Source organism: Rhinolophus sinicus, linkage group LG06 (genome assembly GCF_036562045.2).
Source record: "Rhinolophus sinicus isolate RSC01 linkage group LG06, ASM3656204v1, whole genome shotgun sequence".
NCBI lineage: Eukaryota > Metazoa > Chordata > Mammalia > Chiroptera > Rhinolophidae > Rhinolophus > Rhinolophus sinicus.
In genome coordinates, this window is record NC_133756.1 from 154,219,932 (window position 1) to 154,242,938 (window position 23,007).

At 36.8% G+C, this 23,007-nt stretch overlaps 1 protein-coding gene across 3 annotated transcripts in view; it reads right to left on the bottom strand.

Annotated features, from left to right (window-relative positions):
• Positions 1-23,007, bottom strand: part of FNBP4 (formin binding protein 4) — a 33,010-nt gene that overhangs the window by 2,155 nt on the left and 7,848 nt on the right. For 2 of the 3 annotated variants that reach the window (XM_019743645.2, XM_074336398.1), the window contains 10 exons: positions 21,605-21,943; positions 20,462-20,672; positions 17,717-17,841; positions 15,638-15,742; positions 14,637-14,770; positions 13,451-13,638; positions 9,810-10,120; positions 9,541-9,682; positions 8,819-9,165; positions 1,278-1,435 (listed from right to left, as the gene is read on the bottom strand). In XM_019743645.2, coding sequence (XP_019599204.2) covers positions 1,278-1,435; positions 8,819-9,165; positions 9,541-9,682; positions 9,810-10,120; positions 13,451-13,638; positions 14,637-14,770; positions 15,638-15,742; positions 17,717-17,841; positions 20,462-20,672; positions 21,605-21,943 — 2,060 coding nt within the window. The remainder of the gene's footprint in view (positions 1-1,277; positions 1,436-8,818; positions 9,166-9,540; positions 9,683-9,809; positions 10,121-13,450; positions 13,639-14,636; positions 14,771-15,637; positions 15,743-17,716; positions 17,842-20,461; positions 20,673-21,604; positions 21,944-23,007) is intronic. The other variant, XM_019743646.2, reaches the window with a different exon arrangement.

The window sequence follows — 23,007 nt, forward strand, 5'->3', positions numbered from 1 at the left end:
GGCCAAAGGCTGCCAGTTTGATTCCCACATGGGCCAGTGCCAGATGGCTCAGTTGGTTGGAGCACAGGCTCTTAGCCACAAGGTTGCCAGTTCGACTCCTTCACTCCCGCAAGGGATGGTGGGCTCCACCCCCTGCAACTAAGATTGAACACGGCACCTTGAGCTGAGCTGCAGCTGAGCTCCTGGATGGCTCAGTTGGTTGGAGCGCGTCCTCTCAACCACAGGTTGCCAGTTCGACTCCCGTAAAGGATGGTGGGCTGTGCCCCCTGCAACTAACAATGGCAACTGGACCTGGAGCTGACCTCCACAACTAAGATTGAAAGGACAACAACTTGACTTGGAAAAAAGTCCTGGAAGTACACACTGTTCCCCAATAAAGTCCTGTTCCCCTTCCCCCAATAAAATCTTAAATATATATATACATATATATTTAATAAAAGAACAACTTCATCACCCAGTATTGTGTAACAAGAACCTGAAGTACCTCATTTTCCTAAAAAGATGTGACAGGAATATTTCAGGTTTGATGATAATGTATGACAAAATTTGATAGGGTTCAGAAGTGGACAAATGATGAAAGCAGGTGTGTAGTAACTGGAGAGAAATAGATGTTTTAGGGGGAAAAAAATAACTGGAACAACCATTTTTGGTCATGTGTGTATATAAATGACCATTTATGCATCTAAAAATGAAAATGTTTTGAATTACGAAGCAAAAATGGCTATCCTCTCCCAAATGTTTTCATAAGTACTGCATTTATGGATGTTACAAGCGCAAGAGCCAGAAGTAATAAGCTGGAACCTATCAGAGGTGGGTTTGAAATCTGGCATCACTATGTATGAGGTGAGTATGTTCCAAGTTATGCATGACAACTGAGCAATTAGTTGCATTAGAAGAAATGTTGCTCATTTCCACATATGTACTTTCAAAACCAAGAAAACAAAGACTAAAAATTTGAGTTAGCTATGTTTAAATTCTTATTTAAATTTCTAATGAAACTTTCTCCCCTCCTATTTGTACTTCTGTAAATTTATGTAAAGTCAATTTTAAAAATACATGAAAGGGTCTATTGGATCTAGATGGTACATGGAGATGACGATTTTTGCAGGTATGCTAAGTGTTAAGACAGCACTTTGTCTAAGATGAACAACCATGGGAGAAAGTATTACAACTCTGATAGTTCTGATTTTGTAAACGGATAAGCTATAATTTTTATAGATAAATAGTTCTGTGAATTGAACACAGCCCACCCCCATCTGTCGTCTCTTTTCTTTTACCTGACCAGTTGCTGCTGTTTCCACTCTTCAATTCGCTTCTGTGTGGTTGATTCCCGGTCCTCTTCACTGGAACTGGAATTCTCCTCTTCATCTAACTCACGCTGGATACTCTGCCACTTTTTCACCAGAGATGGCATTTTGGTTTTACTCTTCTTCGCCTGTAACAAAGGTTACCAATCAGAAGGAATATTTACATAAAATAAGGACATGAGTCCCCCGCATGACACCAGGATCTTTCCCTAGTGCTAAGGAATTAAGTGAACTAACTTTACAATCAAAAGAACGGAAACACAAAATAAATACCACTCCGCATTCTTGCCAAACACTTGATTAAAAATCTGAACTCTGTAGATGTGGTTATTTTATGAAATAAGGTTAGAAAAATTGCCTTTAGTCTCCCTAGTCTGTGGAATACAAAACTACTGCCCCTATCTCCTCAGAACTAGTGTTCCAGTTCACAAACTGTAAATAGGTGTAGTATTGACATGAAGTGAAAAACAGAGCTGAGAAACAAATGACTAGCTCTTCTGGAAAGAGCAACAAAGTCATGGCAACTATTAAATACGAAAAAAAGCAAGGAGATATATCAAAATATGAATGATGAGATTCTAAGAGGATTTATAATAAATTCTATTTTTCTTCTTTTGGCTTACTTTTATTTTCTAAACTGTCTATAATAAACATGTACTTCTGTAGTAAAAAAATACTTGCGAAACTTGCCAAAAGTAGAACTACGAGGTTGGACAATTAAGTTCGTGAAGTTGTTGCAAAGATGTTAATCTTTTTTGATGTCAGAGGGATTATTCATTATGAATTTGTCCCAACTGGACAAACTGTTAATCATGTTTACTATTATTTGGAGGTGCTGAAAAGGCTGCATGAAAAAGTTAGATGACCTGAACTTTTTTTTCTTTTTTAAATTTTTATTGGGGAATATTAGGGAACAGTGTGTTTTTCTAGGACCCATCAGCTCCAAATCAAGCTGTTGTTGTCACTCTAGTCATGGAGGGCACAGCTCACTGGCCCATGTGGGAATCAAACCAGTGACATTGGTGTTATGAGCACTGTGCTCTAACCAACTGAGCCAACCGGCTGTCCCCAGATGACCTGAACTTCTCACCAATTCATGGCTCTTGCTCACCACAACGCACCAGCTCACATGGCACTGTCTGTGAGGGCGTTTTTAGCCAGTAAATACATAATCGTGTTGGAACACCTTCCCTACTCACCTGATCTGGCCCCAATGACTTCTTTCGTTACCCAAAGATAAAGGAAATATTGAAAGGAAGACCTTTTGATGACATTCAGGCCATCAACAGTAATATGACGACAGCTCTGATGGCCATTCCAGAAAACGAGTTCCAGAATGCTTTGAAGGATGGACTAGGCACTGGTGTCGGTGCACAGCTCCCTAGGGGAGTACTACGGTGACCATAGCAATATTCCACAATGAGGTATGGAGTACTTTTTCTAGGATGAGTTCGCGAACTTGATTGTCAGACCTCGTATAAACATGGCTTGGCCTACACCACCTTCAGGCTTCTGATCAATGGCACTCTAGCAGAGGGGCCTTCCCTGACCATCCTATCTGAAATAGCACCACCTCCCAAAGACCACTTTCTGTCCTCATGCACTGCCTTGTTTTTCCCCCACTGCATTTTAAACACCTGACATTTACTTGCTTATCTATCTCCCCAGCTCTGTTCCCAGTTCTGCCACATCTGTTCAGAGGGAAGCTCTACAAAAGGCAAGACTGTATTTGTCTGATTTACTACTAAATCCCATGTTCCTAAGGAGAATGCCTGACAAATGTATGTATTCAAAATATACGTGCTGACGTGATTAGTTATGTGACATTAGAGAGCCACTGCATTAGACACTGATAAAAGCAAATTGTATCCCTGTGTGTTTGAAGAGGAGCAGAGCTATGTGCTTAAAAACCTGACCAGGTTACACTATATGCACAACAAGTAGGCACTCAAGAGGTAGGTGTGACTACATGCTGTGCTTGTATGAGAAATGGGTATGTTTTTTCCTGCCTGCACTTGGGACAAACTTCTTGATTCAGTCTCAAAAGATCTGAGAAAATAAGCTTAATACTTTTAGTCTTTTTTTTTTAATTACTTGGCTCTCTGCTCCATACCCTATTTTTGGACTTGTCATTGACAGTTCTTAACTTTCTGGGGAAATGAATGCCTATCTATCATGCTTACTTAGACCTTCAGCTCCACATACCTTCCCACATTTCATTCTGTCCTTTCACCTACAACCTGACCCATTGCATACACACCCTCCCAGCAAACTCCCACACAGCCCGTTCTGGGTTAGCATGGAAGCAACTGAGTAAAAAGTAACATAGGTTAATAATGGTCAAGTGCACACATGATTAAAAACCACAGATCTCAGTAGAGTCACTGTTGTTTCATTTTGACTTCTATAGGGTTTCATGAATTTTCAGCATATTTTATTCCTATCTGTCATGGTAAAATAAATTTTGTTTTAGAAGTTATGTGTTGTCTATCACATTTGAAACAATGGCTCCAGAGTTGCACTGGCTGCCTGAGCACATTTTTAATAGGAAAACACTGCAGTCAGAGGAGTGATGATTATATGGCTAGAACTTTTTTTTGTTGATTTTATATTAGCTACACACACAACTCTTCAGCAAAGACTGAAAAAATATATTGGTCTCAAATATTATTGAACATTATAGGCATTAAGTATACATTTTACGTTCTTTAAAAATTGCTTGCTAATAATAAAGAGAAGGGTCATCATTTGTTTTCAGATGTCAGGTATGTAAAAATGTTACATTAACTTCAAATTCTGGATTTTTCAAAACTATTATTTATAAGACCATACAAGCATGACTGGCTCAAGATATTACTTGTTCAATGAACAGAGGAGGAATACCTCTCTTGGAAAAGTGGAGGAAGAGTGACAAGGAAGGCTTCATAAAAGAAGTGATTCCTGAGCACTGGTCATTCTAACATTTAATTGTGTAAAGAATGAACAGCAGTGGGGCCAGTAGATAAAGATATGGAGGTGATAAAACAGTATGTTGACTCAGGAGAAATGTATATGCTATGGTAAGTAGCTTGACAACAGTCTACTCAAGACACTGTCTTAATTGTCACCGTTGATTTTTACATTTACTTACAGATACTTTGGAACCATGGTACCAACTTAGACAAATGGTTCAACCCAAAAATATCTTCTCTCTCTGGTGTGAACTCAAAATTAATTTGGGAAGGTTCCTTGAACCATTTTAAGGCAAATGAATCTGCCTTGCTGACCCATGGTGCAAAAGATCCCAGTTGAGGCAGATAACAGAGCACCAACACTGGGAGGAAAAACTGCCGAGAAAGTTTCTTTGGATAAAGTTTCTTTGGGTAATTAGGGAATTCAAAGGTGTCCATGAGTGTGATGTTTAAAAGACGGCTGACTATGAAGCTCCAGACTCTTGTTCCCCCATAGAAACGTTAACAACACAGATCGACTAAACTGGCTTTGTGAGAACTCTGGAAGAGTCAAAGCTCCGCAGCAACCTTATTGAGAAAAAGCCACTCAAACGGTTTGCAAGTTTTGTGACCTGTTTGTTTGCACTTACATGACCCCTTTCCTCAGTGTGGTTGGGATAAAGCAGTCCAATTCTCAGTTCCCTCCCTCAGGATGGAAGGAAAAGAGTGGAATGTATAAAATGTTCTGGCCTATCTGTCACTGCTTGAGGGACTAGTTTCTGTATTGCCTAACCTGGAGCTCAAGCAGGAATGGCAGCATATTTGGAAGGCATGAAAGGAAGTGGTAGTGCTATAGCATCTGAAAACCAGAGGGGAACTGCAGAGTCATGTGGACACCTGAGGGCAAGAGGTTATGGGCAGGAGAATGCAATAAAACACCTAAGGGTCCCAGAAGAGGCTGGTATGAAACGCTTATGGAAATTAAAACTAAACGTATACAGGGGAATGGGAAAAAAAGAACAAGTAGAAGTCCAGGGAACACAAACACAGAAAAGGCCCGAAAGATGTACAGCCTTCATGTTGGGCTCATTAACGAAGGTCGTCTTCCACCATACAGAGCCAGTGCACAAAGACTAGGAGAGGTAGTTGTTTTGTCGAATGCCCAATTTTCAAGAAAAGATTACAAAGTATACAAAGACATTAAGAATCACGCCCATTCAAAGGAATAAATCTCCAGAAACCAACTATAAGGAAACACATGCTTCACAGTTACTAGACAGATTTTAAAGCAACTGTCTTAAAAGTACTCAAGGAGCTAAATAAAACATTGGAAAAGGACTAAAGGAAATCAGGAAAATGATATATGAACAAATATCAACAGAGATAATTATAAAAAAAGAACCAAATAGAAATTCTAGAGTTGAAAATTACATCAGCTGAATTGAAAAATTCATTAGTTCAACAGCAGACTCCAACAGGCAGAAAACGGATCACCAAAATTGACAGGTCATTGGAAATTGAGTCTGAGGAACAAAAAGATAAACAGAGCAAAGTGAACAGAGTCTAACAACTTATAGGATATCATTAATTACACCAATATATGTATTATGGGAGTCCTAGGAGAGAAAGGGGCAGAGAGCTTATCTGAACAAATAATGGCCCAAAACTCCCCAAATTTAAGACATGGACATACATATCTAAGAAAGAGGCCTAATGAACTCCAAGCAAGATAAATCCAAAAAGACCACACTGAGACACATAACCAAACAGTCAAAAGCTAAAGAGGGAATCTTTAAAGCAGCAAAACACAAGTGACTTGTCTGTATAAAGGATCCTCAATAAGATTGTAATAAAATTTCTAGCAGAAACCTTGCACAAGATGATGAAGTGATCAAAGAAAAAAATTACCAACAAGAGTTCCATGCTAGGCAAAACTGTCCTTCAAAAATAAGGGAGAAACTAAGATCTTCGAGATAAACAAAAGCTAAGGAAGTTCATTATCACTAGACTTGCCCTACAAGAAATGCTAAATGACTTACTAACTTAAGCATATTCCCACAGTAACAGCAAAGAAAATACAGAATATACACAAGAGAGAAGGGAATCAAAATATGTCATTGAAATAAAATGAACTAAACACAAAGGAAGGTAGTAAAGGAAGAAACAAGGGGAAAAAAAACTAATACATACACAAAACAAATAAAATGGCTATAGTAAGCCCTTACCTACCAGTAATTAGTTATATTAAATTAATAATTATTAATATAAATGGATTAAACTCTCCAATCAGAAGACATATACTGGCAGAATCGATTAAAAACAAAAAAACAAAACCCCAACTGACGATGTCTGTAAGACATTTCACCCTATATCTAAGAACACACACAGATGTAAGGTGCAAGGACAGAACATGCAAACAGTAACCACGAGAAAGCAGCGGTAACTATAACAATGTAAGACAAAATAGACTATAAAGTCAAAAATAGTTATAAAAGATAAAGAAAAACATTATATAATGATAAAAGGGTAAATCCAAGTAAATTGAAACAATACCTCTTACAATAGTATTCAAAACAATAAAATTGCTGAGAATAAATGTAGCCAAGGTGAAAGACTTGTACACTGAAAACTATACCATTTTTCCCCGAAAATAAGACCGGGTCTTAATGTTCAGGGGATGTCATCCTGAAAATTCATGCTAGGTCTTATTTTCTGGTTAGGTCTTATTTTCAGGGAAAAACGGTAAAACACTGCTGAAATAAACTGAAGACCTAAATAAATGAAAAGGAATCTTCATTTCTCGGATTGTTCACGGATTGAGAGATTCAATCAGTATTAACCCTTTTGCCTTGACAGTTGGATATATACGAATGAATATCTCCTAAATTTTTATACATAAAAATAATTCATTTATATACAAAGCAGCTGAAATTATTATTAAATGCATAAAATAGTCAAAACATCAACTTTTTGTTTTTTTGTGGGTTTCTGACACATTTTGGAAAAAAACAACAACTTGAAATCAATTAATGCATCAAGAGTTAAGATGGCAATATGACCCAAACAATTGATAATAAAATGCAATCCTTGTAAAATTCCACTGGCCTTTTATGCAGAAATGGAAAAGCTAACCTGTAAATTCTTAGAAGGAGGCCTGAATAGGCAATATTAAAATAGTACAAAGTTGGAGAACTCTCATGTCTCAATTTCAAAACATACTACAAAGCTACAGTAAACAAAACATTGTGGTACTGGCATATAGAGCAATGGAATAGAATTCAAAGTCCAGAAATAAACCCATACATCTGTGGTAAATTAATTTTAGATATGGTCTTCCATTCAATGGGGAAAGACTGGTCTTTTCAACAAATGGTTGGGACAAAAGTATGTCCACATTCAAGAGAATGAAAATGAACTTTTGCCTGACACCACAGACAAAAATTAACTAAAAATTGATCAACAACCTAAATGTAACTGCTAAAACTATACAACTCTCAGAAGATAACAGGGGTAAATTTTCATGACCTTGGATTTGGCAATGAATTCTTAGATATGTCACAAAAAGTACAAACAGAAATGAAAAAAAATCAGATTTTACCAAAATTAAAACCTTTTGTGTACCAAAAGTCACTATGAGAATGAAAAGGCAAAATATTTGCAAATAATGTATCTTTTAAGGGACTTGTACCTATAATTTATATGGAAGTCTTACAATTCAACAACAAAGGACAAACAACCCAATTAAAAAATGGACAGAGGACTTAAACAGACATTTCTCCAAAGATATACAAGTGGCTAACAAGCAAATGAAAAGATGCACAACATAATTACTCACTAGAGAAATAGAAATCAAAACCACAGTAAGATACCACTTCATAGCCACTAGAATTGGTATAATTTTTTTTAAAAAATGGACAATAAGTACTTGTAAACATTTGGAGATACTGGAACCCTTGTACATGCTGGTGGTACTGTAAAATGGTTTAGCTGCTGAGGAAAAACTTTGGCAGGTCCTCAAAGTTAAACACAGAATTACAGTATGAACCAGCAGTCCCACTCCTCTATACCCAAAAGAAGTGAAAACAAGTACTCAATATTCATGTACTTGTATGCATGTTCATACTCGTACTACAAAAAGGTGTAAACAATCCCAATGTCCACCAATGGATGAAAGGATAAATTGTGGTATACACACACAGTGGACTATTATTCATCTTTAAAAAGGAATGAAATACTAATTCATGCTACAACATGGATGAACTTAGAAAACACTGTGCTAAAGGAAGCCAGACATAAAAGTTCATCTCTGCACAACTGCAAATAACAGGTAAATCCACTGAGACCAAAAGAAAACTGGTGGTTCCAGAGGCTGGAGTTAAGGGGATGCTACGGAGTGACTACTTAATTGGTACATGGTTTTCTCTTGAGGTGATGAAATGTTTTGTAATAAGAGGTGGTGGTTGCACATGGTGCATATACTAAATGCTATTAAATTGAGTACTGTAAAACGGTTAACTTTATATGAATATCACCTCAATAAGATTTCTTTAAAATATAAATTTAAAGACAGCTTCACTATACCTTGTCTTTCTTCCCCTTTTTCGTCTTCTCAGAGGGTGGCACTTTGGGAGCTGGCGGAGGAGGCGGAGGAGGGGAAGGAGGCGGCGGCGGTGGCGGTTCTATAATGGCAGTGGCGGTGGGAACAGCACCTCGGGCTGGGACTGGCTGCAACGTGGGAGCAGTCACTGACATTGGAACAGAACACTCAGCATAGCTCATAATCGCAGGAGCTGATGCCAGGCCTAGGTAATTGGACTGCAGGCTCATTGCTCTGGCCTGATGACCCATTCCTGTTGCTGGATGGCTAACTGATAGTGCCTGGTGTCCAATCCCTGCAGACTGCTGACCAGTCCCTGTTGTCTGGTGACCTAATACAGAAAACATAAGAAGAAACTTTAATGCAAAGCCATAAACAAGGAAAAGGGAACTGAATGAAGTATTTCTAGAACATCTACAAAATTCCAATAAACCTTTCCTGGAAAAACAGCGACTTTTCCTGGTATCAAAATATTAATTTCTGAATACTTCAGCATTAAGGTACTTAAACATCAAAATCACTGATGTTATGTAAATCTAGAAGGACATGTGCCAAACTGTTAAAAGTCACTGAACTGCTTAGTAAGTGACAAGAAATGCATATAAATAGTTTTGCAATGAAAAGCCTTTGACATTAATTTATGGTATCTAATTCTGAAAACAAAGATAATACATTGCGGAAGACACATTTTCATCATAGTGCTTACCTGCAGCTATAGATGACTGGCTGTAGAGGACCGGAGAACTACCAATGGTAGCTGATCTCTGAACTACCGCAGTACTAATTTCTGTAGCTTTTCTCTTTATCGCTTTAGTGGGAGAACTAGAGATGGTAGAATCAACTGAACTCTGAAACACAAAGATTCTAGTCAGTGGCTAAAGGTCCTGGTTAAACATCCTCTTCTAAACTAAAACACGATGTCAATCATGTCCCAGTCCCCCTAAACTCTTCATAATGCCAAATGTCATTTCTCACCTGGCTAGTTACAACTGTGGTTGGTACAGAAGGTTTCAACGGAGTATCCTCCTCTGTTCCTGGGGCAGGAGGCTCCTCACTTCCCTCATCCTCCATCTCTACCTCCTGGATCTCACCATCTTCTACAGGAGGAGGGGGAGGAGGAGGGGGAGGAGGAGATTCTGGGGGTGGAGGTGGGGGCGGTGGCATTTCCAAAGGTAATGGAGGTTGAAGCACAGGCACATTTGACTGAAGGAGGGTCCAGAATGGAGTAAGTGGCATGAGTGATGAAGAAGAAACTTGGCCAGAAAAGGACTCTTTACAAAGAGAACCTATGAAAACAAACAGGAGTCAGGGAAAAAGCAAGATAAAAACTCCATGGCTTATACCTACAGAAATGTTCAATTGACTGGTGAGATAAAAGCTGACCCACAGATCTATTCTACATTAATGTCACTGAAGTATTAAACAACACAGTTCAAAAACGATTTCTGTGGAAAGATAAACTTATGAACCTCATAGTTAGCACTCACACCAGTTATAAAAAACTAGTCTTTCAAATATATGGTGATGGAAGAACTGACTCTGGATGGTGAACACACAATGGGATTTATAGATGACGTAATACAGAATTGTACTCCTGAAATCTATGTAACTTTACTAACAATTGTCACCTTATTAAACTTCATTACACTAAACCAACTATAACATATTGTAGGTAAATTAAAATGTCAGACTTTATATATCGGTAGATTCCTCATCTAGAAGCATAATGCAACACCGATACAATTATGACGGTGACATGCTGCTATGTAGAGGTACTCAAACAAAAAAACCACAGTAGGTTCAATATTAATATGGTTTACAACCTCTAGCAAACCTACTCAGAATTCAACTTTGGGTAAATGAGATAAACTAGACTAGGTAAATTTAGCAGCAAACAAGCAGCACTTTTAGAGTTAATATTTGAATCCCAAACTACATTTACACAAAACATAAAAGCTGTGTCTTAATACTCATAATTATTTCCTTAAGCTTAAATACAAAGAACTTCAAGAAATCCTAGTATGAATATCCATGGATTTCATATCACATGATGCTTTTACTCATTTCAAAATTTAACCCAGTTGGTGTATTTCTCTATTTAAGAGAACATTTAGTCTGAAATCCAAGGTGAGATTAAAACGGTATGCACAGCTTTCATTATGTTCTCATAGATTTTAAAACTACAACCCAGTTGGTGTATTTCTCTATTTAAGAGAACATTTAGTCTGAAATCCAAGGTGAGATTAAAACGGTATGCACAGCTTTCATTATGTTCTCATAGATTTTAAAACTACAAGCTTAAAGACAGAATAGTGTGGGGATACAAATTTTGAATTCTTCAAGAGCATATCTTTTCCATGCTTCTTTATATCTGTTTATAGGCAAGCTTCATTGTTTTCCTGTATTCCCCCCCAAAAGAAAATTTTGCTTAGTATTTTGGTCCAGAGGCCAGTTTAGCAATTTAAAGCAAGAAATTATTACGTAAATAATAGGTTGCATAGACTTTTTTTTGAAAAGCAGCTAAATTTAACCTAAGTGACACAAGCCCAGTAAGACAGACATACTGGGTTTATCTTGAAATATAGCTCATCTTTAGAAATATGTTGAATTCAAACACTGAAAAATGAACAAGGATTAAAAATGAACAGAACTCTGAAACTTTCTTGCTCCTCAAAGTGTAATAGTTTTTCTTCTTAAAAGGTAAGGTTTAACCATTGCTAGGCTGACAAAGAGTACATATATACACTTTCTTTATAGACTTAAAATAGTGATTGGTATTGCTCTTAAATCCCAAAGACCTAAGTACAAATTTGGATTTTATTTAGACAAAGTTTACCATGTGGTCTTAGTGGCTCTCAATAAAGAGACTGAAGAATATTTACTGGTTTATCAGTGGCTTTTCCCTACAGCATAACTAGTTTTGTTTTCATCAGACAGGAACGTGTCTCACAGGCCTTCCCTTTACCAGGCAGTACCAACTGTGAGTCATTAACAAAGGGAGAAAATACTGAACTCGAAGGTGATCACAGAACACTTAGTTGGTAATTCTAGAATGTTCAGCTTTGGAACATACAAAAAAGGGACATTAGACAGTGGCCAAGAGTGGAGTCACCTACCCAGAACCACCATCAAGCCTTTTCAGTTCACTAACTGCTAAACAGCAAACAATAAAACCAACTTACTAAGACACATCTATCATTGCTACCGAAAGAATGGGGAAAGTTATCAAAAGAAAATTACCTTTGTGAAAATGGTAAATACCCTGTAAGTTGAGAAAATATATTTCTGAAATATGAAGTAGAATAAAACCAGCCTTTTGCTATGTTCTAAAATTATCACTGCAGTCATATGTGGCTTTTTATTTAGAGTGATCTATCTGGTAATGACTCCTAGGTTATTTAAGAAGTTAAAGTCATGATAAGTTTCATTTGGTACTTTATCAGATCTTTTCTACTGGGATCAGGGAGCCAGTAGAGTACACAGCATCATTTTTGATAAAACAGAGGACAAAAGAATTCAGCTCTTTACTCCTTATCTCACCACAAATTCCATGTGGTTTTTATCTTCAAAGGTTTATTATTACTTTAGAAACCACTCCGTAGACTCTTGACTTCACATGCCATTATTTTAACAAATAGCTTCCAGTGTTTTAGATCAAAAAACATTGCTAATCATAGTCTTGACTATGCTTCATTATTCACTTATTTTTGTCATTCCAAGATGGACTTGGAAAAGAAATGTATCTTTTTCCCTATTATGGAAATGAAGCCATGGCTCTTAGAAGAGCTATCAGATTCTCAGAGTAACTAAGGAGCTATGAAAGCTCTTTTTTTTAAAATGTATACCAGGTCCTCAAATGTTGTTGCAACATTAATGAGATGCCGTAAGAACTTAATTTTTGTTTAAATCAATTAGCCTATGGTAAAATTGGTTTCATTATATATTGTTTTGCTTAAAATCACAGAACCTATCAAAGATGTTAAGTGAGGACTTACTGTATGCAACTAAACTGAAGATCTCTCTAAGAGTACTTTAAATGAGTTGAGCTATTTTGATAATTTTATACAAGAATATTGTTGGCTATTTGCAAGGATCTACTATTTTACTGCTCTGAAACAAATATGGTCCTAGTTTCACAGTATTTTGATTTGTAGTAACCATACATTTTATATGACTTCTTATAGGTGGAGTTGAAAAATGAGGTTGCAGTATCAATACACTAAGACTTCTACAGAAAGGCGGAACAAATGTCACATTATCACTCCACATAGATAATCACAATTCAATTATCTAGCTCCTTGGCACTAATTAGCATTCCTGTTACTGGAAATTCACAGGTTTGTCTGTGGCATGACAGGACAATCTTTTAAAAATCAAAATATATTGGCTCATCATTTCATTTTTAGCAGTCTGATATCAATAGCTGATTTCCAACTAGTCACTGCCTTAGTTTTCTCCAGTTTAATGCCTGTATTCTTTTTTTAGGTCAAGCCACTATTTTTTAACTAGAAATTTAGGTTATGATTTAAATTATTTCTTCTTTTATATTAATTTATAGAAGTCTTTTTTTCTCTAAAATCATTTGTCTGCAATTAGTACAGGGTAAATTGTCCCACCTGTAGAATTCTCAGAGGATTCTGTAGAATTTGAATCAGTGCCAGTTTTGTCTTTCAAGGTCTGTTTAGGAAGAGTCTCGTCTCTACTTTCTTGTGCTTGGCTTTCTTCCTCCTCCTCTTCACCATCTGGGAACTCCCACTGAGATTCGCCCGACTGTTCGTTTACATAGAAATATCGTCTATGATCCCTAAATTACAAGAAAGAAAACACATGTTTTAAGACCCATTCTCCTACAAAGACACTTCCATTTGGTCCTGTCCCAGGACAGCAGTCTGCTCTCACAGGGACGAACCTCTCCTTTAATGGACTGCTATTCACAAAGGCAACAAAGAGCTTTGACACTTGAGGATGGAGAACCAAGGACAATTCAAAGCTATTTGCACTGCCAGCAGCTCTGTGAATACAGCCCTGAGCCCTCTCACTCCAACAGATGACTTAGAAAACACCTCTCATATCTTTTCTTTCCTTTTTTTTTTTTTGGCCAATGCTTAACAGGGTTTAAAGTTTCATGAATGGAGGGACTCCATTTCCTAGAACACTAATTTCCCTTCCAAAGAAGAGAACAACGAAGTTTGCGAAAGGTGACTCTTCCCCTCTTGGACGGTGGAATTCACATTTCATACTCTTGGTATCAAACACAGTGAAAGCTAAAGAGAGGGAGAGGATCTGGGAGCTGAAAAATAAAAGAGCAAAGATTTCAAATAACGAAAAAAAAATCAAGAAAAACCAAATATAAAAAGAAATATTTTCATCTGACCTGCTGGCAGAAGATAGTAATCTTGTTCTTCATTCACATCTTCAGCCACGAAGCTTTCCTTAACTTCACCGAGGTTAATCAGGAGTAGTTGCTTCCAGAGGTCCTGTAAAGCGCACAGAGCTCTCGCATGCGCTTAACCCCCAAGCCCGCCCTACTCCGTGCAACAACACTCTGGAGAGTAAAAACCAGCTTTGTCCAATCTTGGGAAAAAATCCGTTACATGGAACACTTTAAACACTGTTTTTTGTTTCTCCAACGCGTGGCTGGCCCAGACTCTGTAAGCGCTTGCGGTGCTTTGCCTGCCTGGCACCGCTAACTGCAGCTGCTCTCAGTCTCCAGACAGGCTGTCATGTTGTCAGGTGATGGTGATCACAAATCATGTTTGAGATGTCAAAGGTGAAAGGTGAAAAGGGGAGAAGAGTGCGTACCTGTCCCAGTGGCAGGACCAGCCTTTAGGAGTGGCGTTTATTTCATACTGTTTTAGTTGTTCTGCTGCATCCTGAAGTTTTCGTTTAAGGTAGTTTCCATTAAGAGCCCCTTCCCTCCAGTCTGCAATCCGAGTCTAGGATCAACAAACACCAGTAAGTATTAAAGACTTTTTATTATGTCAGGAGGCAGAGGAAAGAGGAACATGCGTCTTCTGGTTCATGACTGTATTGCTATACTCTGGCAGGAGCAGAGCAATGAGGAAGAGAAATCCCACCTTAATTTCATAACAAATCTTGCTTGCTCTGCAGAGTTCTAAAAAATGAGACTGGACCCCAGTACATTTTTACATTGCCAACTCTCCAGTACCTGTAAAAAGGAGTAGCAGGTTTGTTTTTCCCTTTAGACTACATTAAGATTGGTTCCCCAATAATTTTACCTTCAATTTGGGTAGATAGTTCAAAATTAAAGGCTCAGTTCTTAGGGGAATCAATCAGCTTTCTACAGGAGTTTCTCACCTAATTCTACCCTGCCATTTTGTCCAGTATGCTATACTATGCTTACAAACACGACTCAGAACTTTTTAAGTAGATTTCTAAAGCTTTAATACCTATAAAGTGCTTTCAACATTTTATGGCCTCATCTAATTTACGAACAGAATTTTAATTTATTAGAAAACAACCTGTATTAAAATATGTACCTACCAAGTTGTACACCTGGAATTTATATAAGGCTATTTATTAACCAATTTTACCACAATGAATTTAGTAAGGTATATATGCCTATTGAAGGTGGTAAGTATCATCATTATACACAAACTCTCAGTATTTATCTTCATAATATTTTCTTTTGGCTAATACATAGTTTTATTTCCTGGGGTGGTACTTCAAATATGCTTCAAGGTTAAACATTTAAATTTAGGATTAAAACATAAACAAGACAGATTCCTCATACACACAGCATTTCATTCAAACACTGTTTATACCAAAAATGGCTAAATTACCTCAGTCTGTAAGAGTAGCACATGAAAGTTGGAGATGGACTGTCTATTAATGCCTAAAAATTCCAATTTACTCATCAGGGTATTTGCCAGTTCTCCAATCTGAAACTGAAATGCAGGAAAGAAAAAAAGTTAAAAATGGAATCAGCAATATTTTCTGTATTATGTAAAATCTTTCATTTATTGTTTATAGATAACTAGAAAAATGGGTCTGCCTATAAATTATACAGCCTTTCTCAAATAGCTGCATCAAAATAGCTTTGTAGAAGATAAAATTCTAACCTACAGTAAAATAATTCATATAACGAAGTGACATGACACAAGGTCTAGAGAAATTAAATGCATAATTACTCTAACGTAAGAGGGATTTCAATAGTTGAAAACAGATCCTAAAGGATACGACGCCTGATAAAAAATCTTGTGAATGTTTAAATTAAAAAAAAATTATTACAATAAAAGACACACTGCCATTAATTCCCCTCAAAACACTCCCCTTCCCTTCGAATCCACTTATCCCATCGTTCTTGCCACTTTCTGAAGCAGTTCTGGAAGCCCTCTTTCCTGAGTGTCTTTAGTTGAGTTGTTGTGGCTGACTCGATGTCCTAAATTGATTCAAAACATTTACCTTTAATGGTCATTTTGACTTTGGGGGAAGAGTCAGAAGTTCCACGATTCCAATCTGGTGAATAAGGTGGCTGAGGACGCACAGTTATGTTTTTGACAGAAATTGCCGTACCAGAAGCAATGTATGACACGGAGCCTTTCCATTGTGATCAAAAACTACGGTGAATGCTGCCGCCAAGTGCCATCCAACAGAAAGGCAGGGATCTTCAATACGGAAAGCGGCACATCGAACCTAGTACGTGTGTGACTAGTTTCAACTTGTTCAGGGCAGTCAGTCGGGTGTGAGCTACAGTTGAGAGGTGTGTTTTAAAGTCATCCTCTATGACAATGCTCCGTGTCCCACATCGCTTATCATATACAACTATGGCAATTTCTATCAAGTAAAAACATTACGGTGTATCCTCATCCACCTTATTCACTGGATCTGGCACCAGGTGACTTCTCGCTCTTCCCCAAAGTCAAAATAATTCAGGATTTCAAGGCAGCCATGACAACGCAAACTAAAGACAATCACAAAAGAGGACTTCCAGAACTGCTTCAGAAAGTGGCAAGAATGATGGGATAAGTGTATTTGAAACGAGAGGGAGTTATTTTGAGGGGGATCAATGGCAATGTGTCTTTTACTGTAATCATTTTTTTAAAAATTTGTTTTATGTGTGTTTTTCCAGGACCCATCAGCTCCAACTCAAGTAGTTGTTCCAATCTAGCTGAGGAGGGCGAAGCTCACAGTGACCCATGTGGGGATTGAAACGGCAACCTTGTTAAGAGTCCGCGCTCTAACCAATCGAGCTAACTGGCAACCCGTAGTAATTTTTTTTTAATTTAAACATTCACCGTATTGTTAGATCATACCTCATATAACTCCTAATATTGGTCAAACTATCATTTATCCATTATAACTGCTTATGCAAGCCATACTCTAAACAAAATGAATTCTCCCAGTCCCTTCTACATAGTGGTACAGTATCCAATGACTGGATAAACTGTTTCAATCAAAAGAATATGCCAAGTGGTCTTTCCAACAGACTACCCTTAAATAGCTACATAACTTATGGTCCAATTCTCCTCATGATGTTAGAAATAGAAACGAAATTGGAACCAAATTTGACTTTATATAAGGACACGTAGTTCATGTAGGAATTAAATTTTGGTGTAGTTTCTTTAGTACTTCTAAACCAGAAAAGCCAATATTTGATAAGCTGTTGCTTTCCAATGGAGGCCTTACTTAAGTAATTAAAACATTCAGACTTTATTTTTAGATAGTTTCTCTACATCAAATCAGTCTTATAATTCCTTATTTCTGCCTTATATAGGACCTTTTCACCTAACCAAATAGATGATTTATATTTGAAGATAGTAAAGATTACTTTTATTACTTGCTACTAGAAAGTAGTTTAATGATTAGCAAATTTAAAAATATTTATTTGTCAAGCTGCATTAAGTTATATGCGTACATACTTTTAAATCCTGTTCTTCTTCTACTTTAGGTGCTGTTTGTACTTTCATCTTCTCTGGAGATTCCTCTACTTCCATCTCTTTGTCTGAATTCTCATCTATTTTTTCTGAATTTTCAGCACCAACTGCTGCAAAAGAAAGTATGTGAAATTAAATAAAAAAGACCAATCCTGATAGAGCCCCATGTACATTGTCTGAACCCTGTAGCAGAGATCTTTTTGAAAAAGGTTATTAATTCTCTATCCATTGCCTCTGTTTCTTACTTGTTCAAGCCCTATTGACTTAGCAACCTACTGTCTTTATAAAGCCAAAAAATTTTATTCTTTATAATCACCTTTCTTAAAATGGGTCTATGGATAAAATTTACTTTGTTTTACCATATTACTCTGTAGTGTCTGCTTTTTCTTTCTTCTTTATCAATCTTTTCTAATCTTATTTTCTATAATACCATGGCTTTAATTACTTGCAAAAGCTGGATATCAAACTTGGGATATTATAAGGGTTCTTTACCAAGTGGCTGTTGAAAAAAGGCTTTAAAATCAGAGCAGCATTTTTAACTACCTGTTAACTTCCTTCCTGAACTAGTTAAGACCTGCAGACACTCTAAACTGGACCAACCTACTTTTCGCGGTAGTATCTGTTGGTAGTGGGAATCTCCAGAAGAGAACAGATTTACCACTAACTTGAATGGAGTAGAAGACATGAAGTCTTTGTTATGCTTGCTTTGGAACACCTGCTTACCATGCTGATCTCCATAAACAATGTAAATCTTTCTATCATGAGGATCACAGATTTTTTTTAAAAATAACCAAATTTAAGTACCTCTTCTTGATTCTGGTTAATCCTTGATCTAAAGAAATATGACTTTAATATCACTTTCAACAGCTTTTATTAGCCTAAAATTTTATATTTAGTTCTTAACCTTATCATATAAGGGGCTCATTCTCTTTTTATTTGATCATTAATATTTCTTCTGCATTTTCAAATGGTCTGAAACCAAATCTTTCTACTCTCCTACTTATTAGTTTGTAATTCGTTCACATATTAGATACCTTAGATTTGGTGGCAGGTAAAAGAATTGAACAATTTTAGGCACCAGCAGAGCTCTAAGACTTGATCATTTTGGAGGGCAATTAGGCAGAATTTATCACATTAAAATGAACACACCCCTTGACCTAGCAACATACCAGCAGGAATCTATACTATGATACTAAAATCTGCACAAAGAAATATGTACCAGGATGTTTATTACAGCATTATTTTTATTATGAAGTATAATAAACGTTTGTGAAGTATAACAAGTGTGTGTATCATTTTAAGAAATAAAATAAGTATTCAGGTAACCATAAACCAGCTTAACAGAAGACTATTACTAGCACGTCTGATGCTCCCTGTACCTCTGCCATCACATCCACACCAGACATAACCTCTACCGCGATGGTGTCAGTAATAAGTACCGTTAGTTTCATCATGCATAGACAGATCTTTAAACACAATATTTTTGCCATTTTCTTACTTATATACATAGAATATTAACATCTGCATTCTTCTGTGGCTTTAATTGAACATTATATTGTTTCTGAGATTAATCTATATTGATGCATATTACTATGGATCATTCATTTTTCACTGTTCAGAATTTAATTGCAAGAATACACCAAAATTTATCCAATCTACCTTTGATGGACATTTGAATGGTTTACAGGTGTTTATGGATAATATAAATGCTGTATTATTAAGAGTGAAACACGGACAGAACTTAAATGTCCATGAATGGGGGAAGAGTTCATTTAAGACATTTAAACCACTCAGTGGTTAAAAATAATTTTCAAGCCATATTAAGCGAAAAAAATTATGTCATCAACAATTTCATCTATGATAAAATTATGCACATATACATGTATCCATACACACACACAAACAAATGTAAAGAGAGGGAAAGTTCTAAAAGGATATATGCAGATAAAGGATAGAGAAAATGGACTTTAGTGATAGGGAATGAGAATAAAGAAAAGATGAAGTGGGACCTCTAGAATTCTCCTTCATAGTCTTCTACATTGCTGATAGAAAACAGAAGATTCAAACAAAGATATTCGCATTTCCTGTGTTTTTGTTTATTTGTTGTTTAACTATAACCTATAAGGTATCTTCTGCTAGGTATACTCAATTAAGGTTTGGTGTTCAAATCTTATTGCTAACTTGCCACTACAGAATCAGGGCCAAATGGAGCTTCAAGTGTTAGTTCTGGTAAGATTGGGAAAATGCAGCAGGGTCTCGTCTATGTTACCACAAATAAAAGTAACTTGGGTCCTCATCACAGGACCACGCTATCTACACAGCCAACCAGAGGCTGGGCAAATTGTACAGACAGCAGTGAAGAGGCTGGGCTTGCCTGCCTTGCTTACCAACTGGAAACAGTGAGCTAAGTAAGGAGAACCCATGGTCTTTACACCGATCAAGGCAATTATTGTAGCAAGCGATGAAAAAAGGGGGGGAGTCAATCTTGTTTGTTTTTGAGGGAGAAATAACCCTCAATCAGTGGTGAATGCACAACCCAATGAATGCCAGCCTTTCAGAATCTTACTCTTCCACTAAGAGGTGGAGTAGGAAAAGGTAGAAAGAAGTTCCTTCCCAGCATTTCCCTAAAAGGATAAAAGTGCTGTCCCTTTCCTTTTGCAGAAGAGGGGTAAAAAAGGATTTCCCCTGTACATCTTTCACTTCTCAAGTTTAATGTGAAGCATGAATTACCAGTTTCTCCATTTTCTGGAGTCTCCCGTCCAGTTTTGCTAGAACTTCGGCTGGTAGATTCTGGACTGGTAGCTCGAACAAACATCTTCCATTTCCCTTTTTTAGACATAAGTTTACGCATTCCATCTTGTGATGCTGGCTGGCTGATATCAGAACATGGACTAGACCCTGACACACTACCATCTCCTTCCTCCAAGGCTCGCAACTCTGCCTACAACAAACAGGAAAATAAAGTGAAGTGTCATTAACTGTTTATTAACATTTTAGTGTCTGAGTAGCAAGAATGATAGCCACGTATTCTTGGAATTTAAACCCTTTGAGGACAGGAAGCATTTCTTAATACAATTGTCCATGAGAGCTGAGCATTATGTCCCATATTGTTGTTACTTAGCAAATGCTTATTAATGATTATAGTCAACAAATGTCAATTTGAAGGAGATATGTTCTAGAAATCCACTAATACACAAACTTTCCAATATATGCACACAACAGATAAAACTTAACTTAGCTAGTCCCTCTCCACAGCTTCAAGGAGATACTACTGACATACAACACCTCTGAAATTTTTGCTTTATACCAAAGGCAGCAGTAGATGAAACTGTTACAAGAAAATCATGGCAGCAATAGGTAAAAATCAACTTCTCAATCAGGAAAGTTTCCCATGGACCATCTTCTTTAAAGATGGTACTTTTTCCTTTTATAAAAGGAAAGCCCATGTAATGAGGAGTTCCTTACAATTCTTCTGTTATCTTACAAAGCCCATTTCACTATCCAAACAATGCCACAGCTAATAACTGAAAGTCAACTTGTACTTTAACTGTTGGGTTAAAAACCAAGTTATCACAAGAATTTGCAATGTTCATTTGTTAAGACGCTAAGTCAAGGATGATACTCATTGTATCCATCCTTAAGTCAGAACAATATCAGATTTTATTGGTTGTCAACTACCAAAAGCATCATTAGGGACCAAAAGAATTATAAAAGTCCATTGCTCAAGTTTTTACTGCATAAGCTTAAACATTATCTAGATGAAAGGATAAGAAAAACAAAATCCCAATACTTGTGCTGTAAATTGAGCATAATGGTACCTGAGTATGACAGTACTGAGGGAAGAAAATGTACTTTAAAACTTCAAAAACTTACTTTTTTCCTTTCCAAAACTAGCTCCAGCTCAAGGGTATCTTGTTCCTCTTCCTCTTCACTTTCTCCAGATTGAACAACACTGCAAAGATCCTCCTGAGAAGGGTCTTCCATATTGTCCAATACAATTTCCTGTGGCTTTACTATTGTTGCTGCTTCTTCTGTTGTACTTGTTTCTTTCACTTCTGAAACTGGCTCTACTTCTTTACAAATTACTTTTCTTCTCCATCTCTCTTCTTCTTCTTTTATTCCCTCAGGCAATAAAGGAGCAAGCAGTGATGCTGCCACCCCTTTCCTCTCTTCCTCACTATTTGAGAGAGCCTGAATTCCTTCATTTACTTCCTATAAAGAATAAAATAATCTCACTTAATTTTCAAAATCTCACCTCAGTATATATTTAATTGTTCATGCTAAAAATCACTATTTTTCAGTCACTGGATATTCTTAAAAACCAACTCCCAACAGATTAGTATATATGTTTGTACCATTTTCCTCACGTGTGTATACTGGAGGCACTGCTACTTTAGGAAAGCAGTTTGAACTAGAACCTAGTTGTGGGTAGGACTCAAACATTTCCTCCCCCCATTCTTGCTATGTCAAAAGACCGACTGATTGATAAGAAGCACAGGCAGATTTAAATAAGATCAGTTTTAGTTAAGTCAACATGACTGGATAAATCTTCATCTTCCTCTTCTGTATAATCAGGTAACCTCACATTCTGCTATGAAGGTGGTTAAGAGGAAAGTGAAATATTTCTAAAATGAAGTGTGTGATTATATTTAAAGGGTCTACTTCCTCCATTGGGATGTTTATTCTACCTTCCTCCTGGAGCTTTAAAGATTAAATTATTCTGAAAGTACTCTTTGAAACATTCCCCATCATTAAAAAATTCAAGATAAATTAAAATTCAACACACACACTCACTGTAGAATACAACTTACTTTTACTGATGAGGTGATAGAAATGCTCAAGATTCACTAGTTTTAATTGTTAAGGTAGCTGATCTTTTCATAAGAAACAAAAAAAACTTCTTATCTGTCAGAATGGCTACCACCAAAAAGTCAATAAATAACAAGTGTTTGCGAGGATGTAGAGAAAATTGAACCCTCATGCACTGTTGGTGGGACTGCAAATTGGTGCAGCCGCCATGGAAAACAGTATGGAGCGTCCTCAAAAATTAAAACAGAACCACCATACAACCCACAAATCCCACTTCTGGGTATTTATCCAAAGAAAATGAAAACAGTAATTTGAAAAGATATATGCACTCCTATGTTCCTTGCAGCATTATTTACAATAGCCAAGATAGGGAAGCAACCTAGGTGTTTCACTGACAAATCAATGGATAAAGAAGAAGTAATATACATATACAATGGAATATTACTCAGCCATAGAAAAGAGTGAAA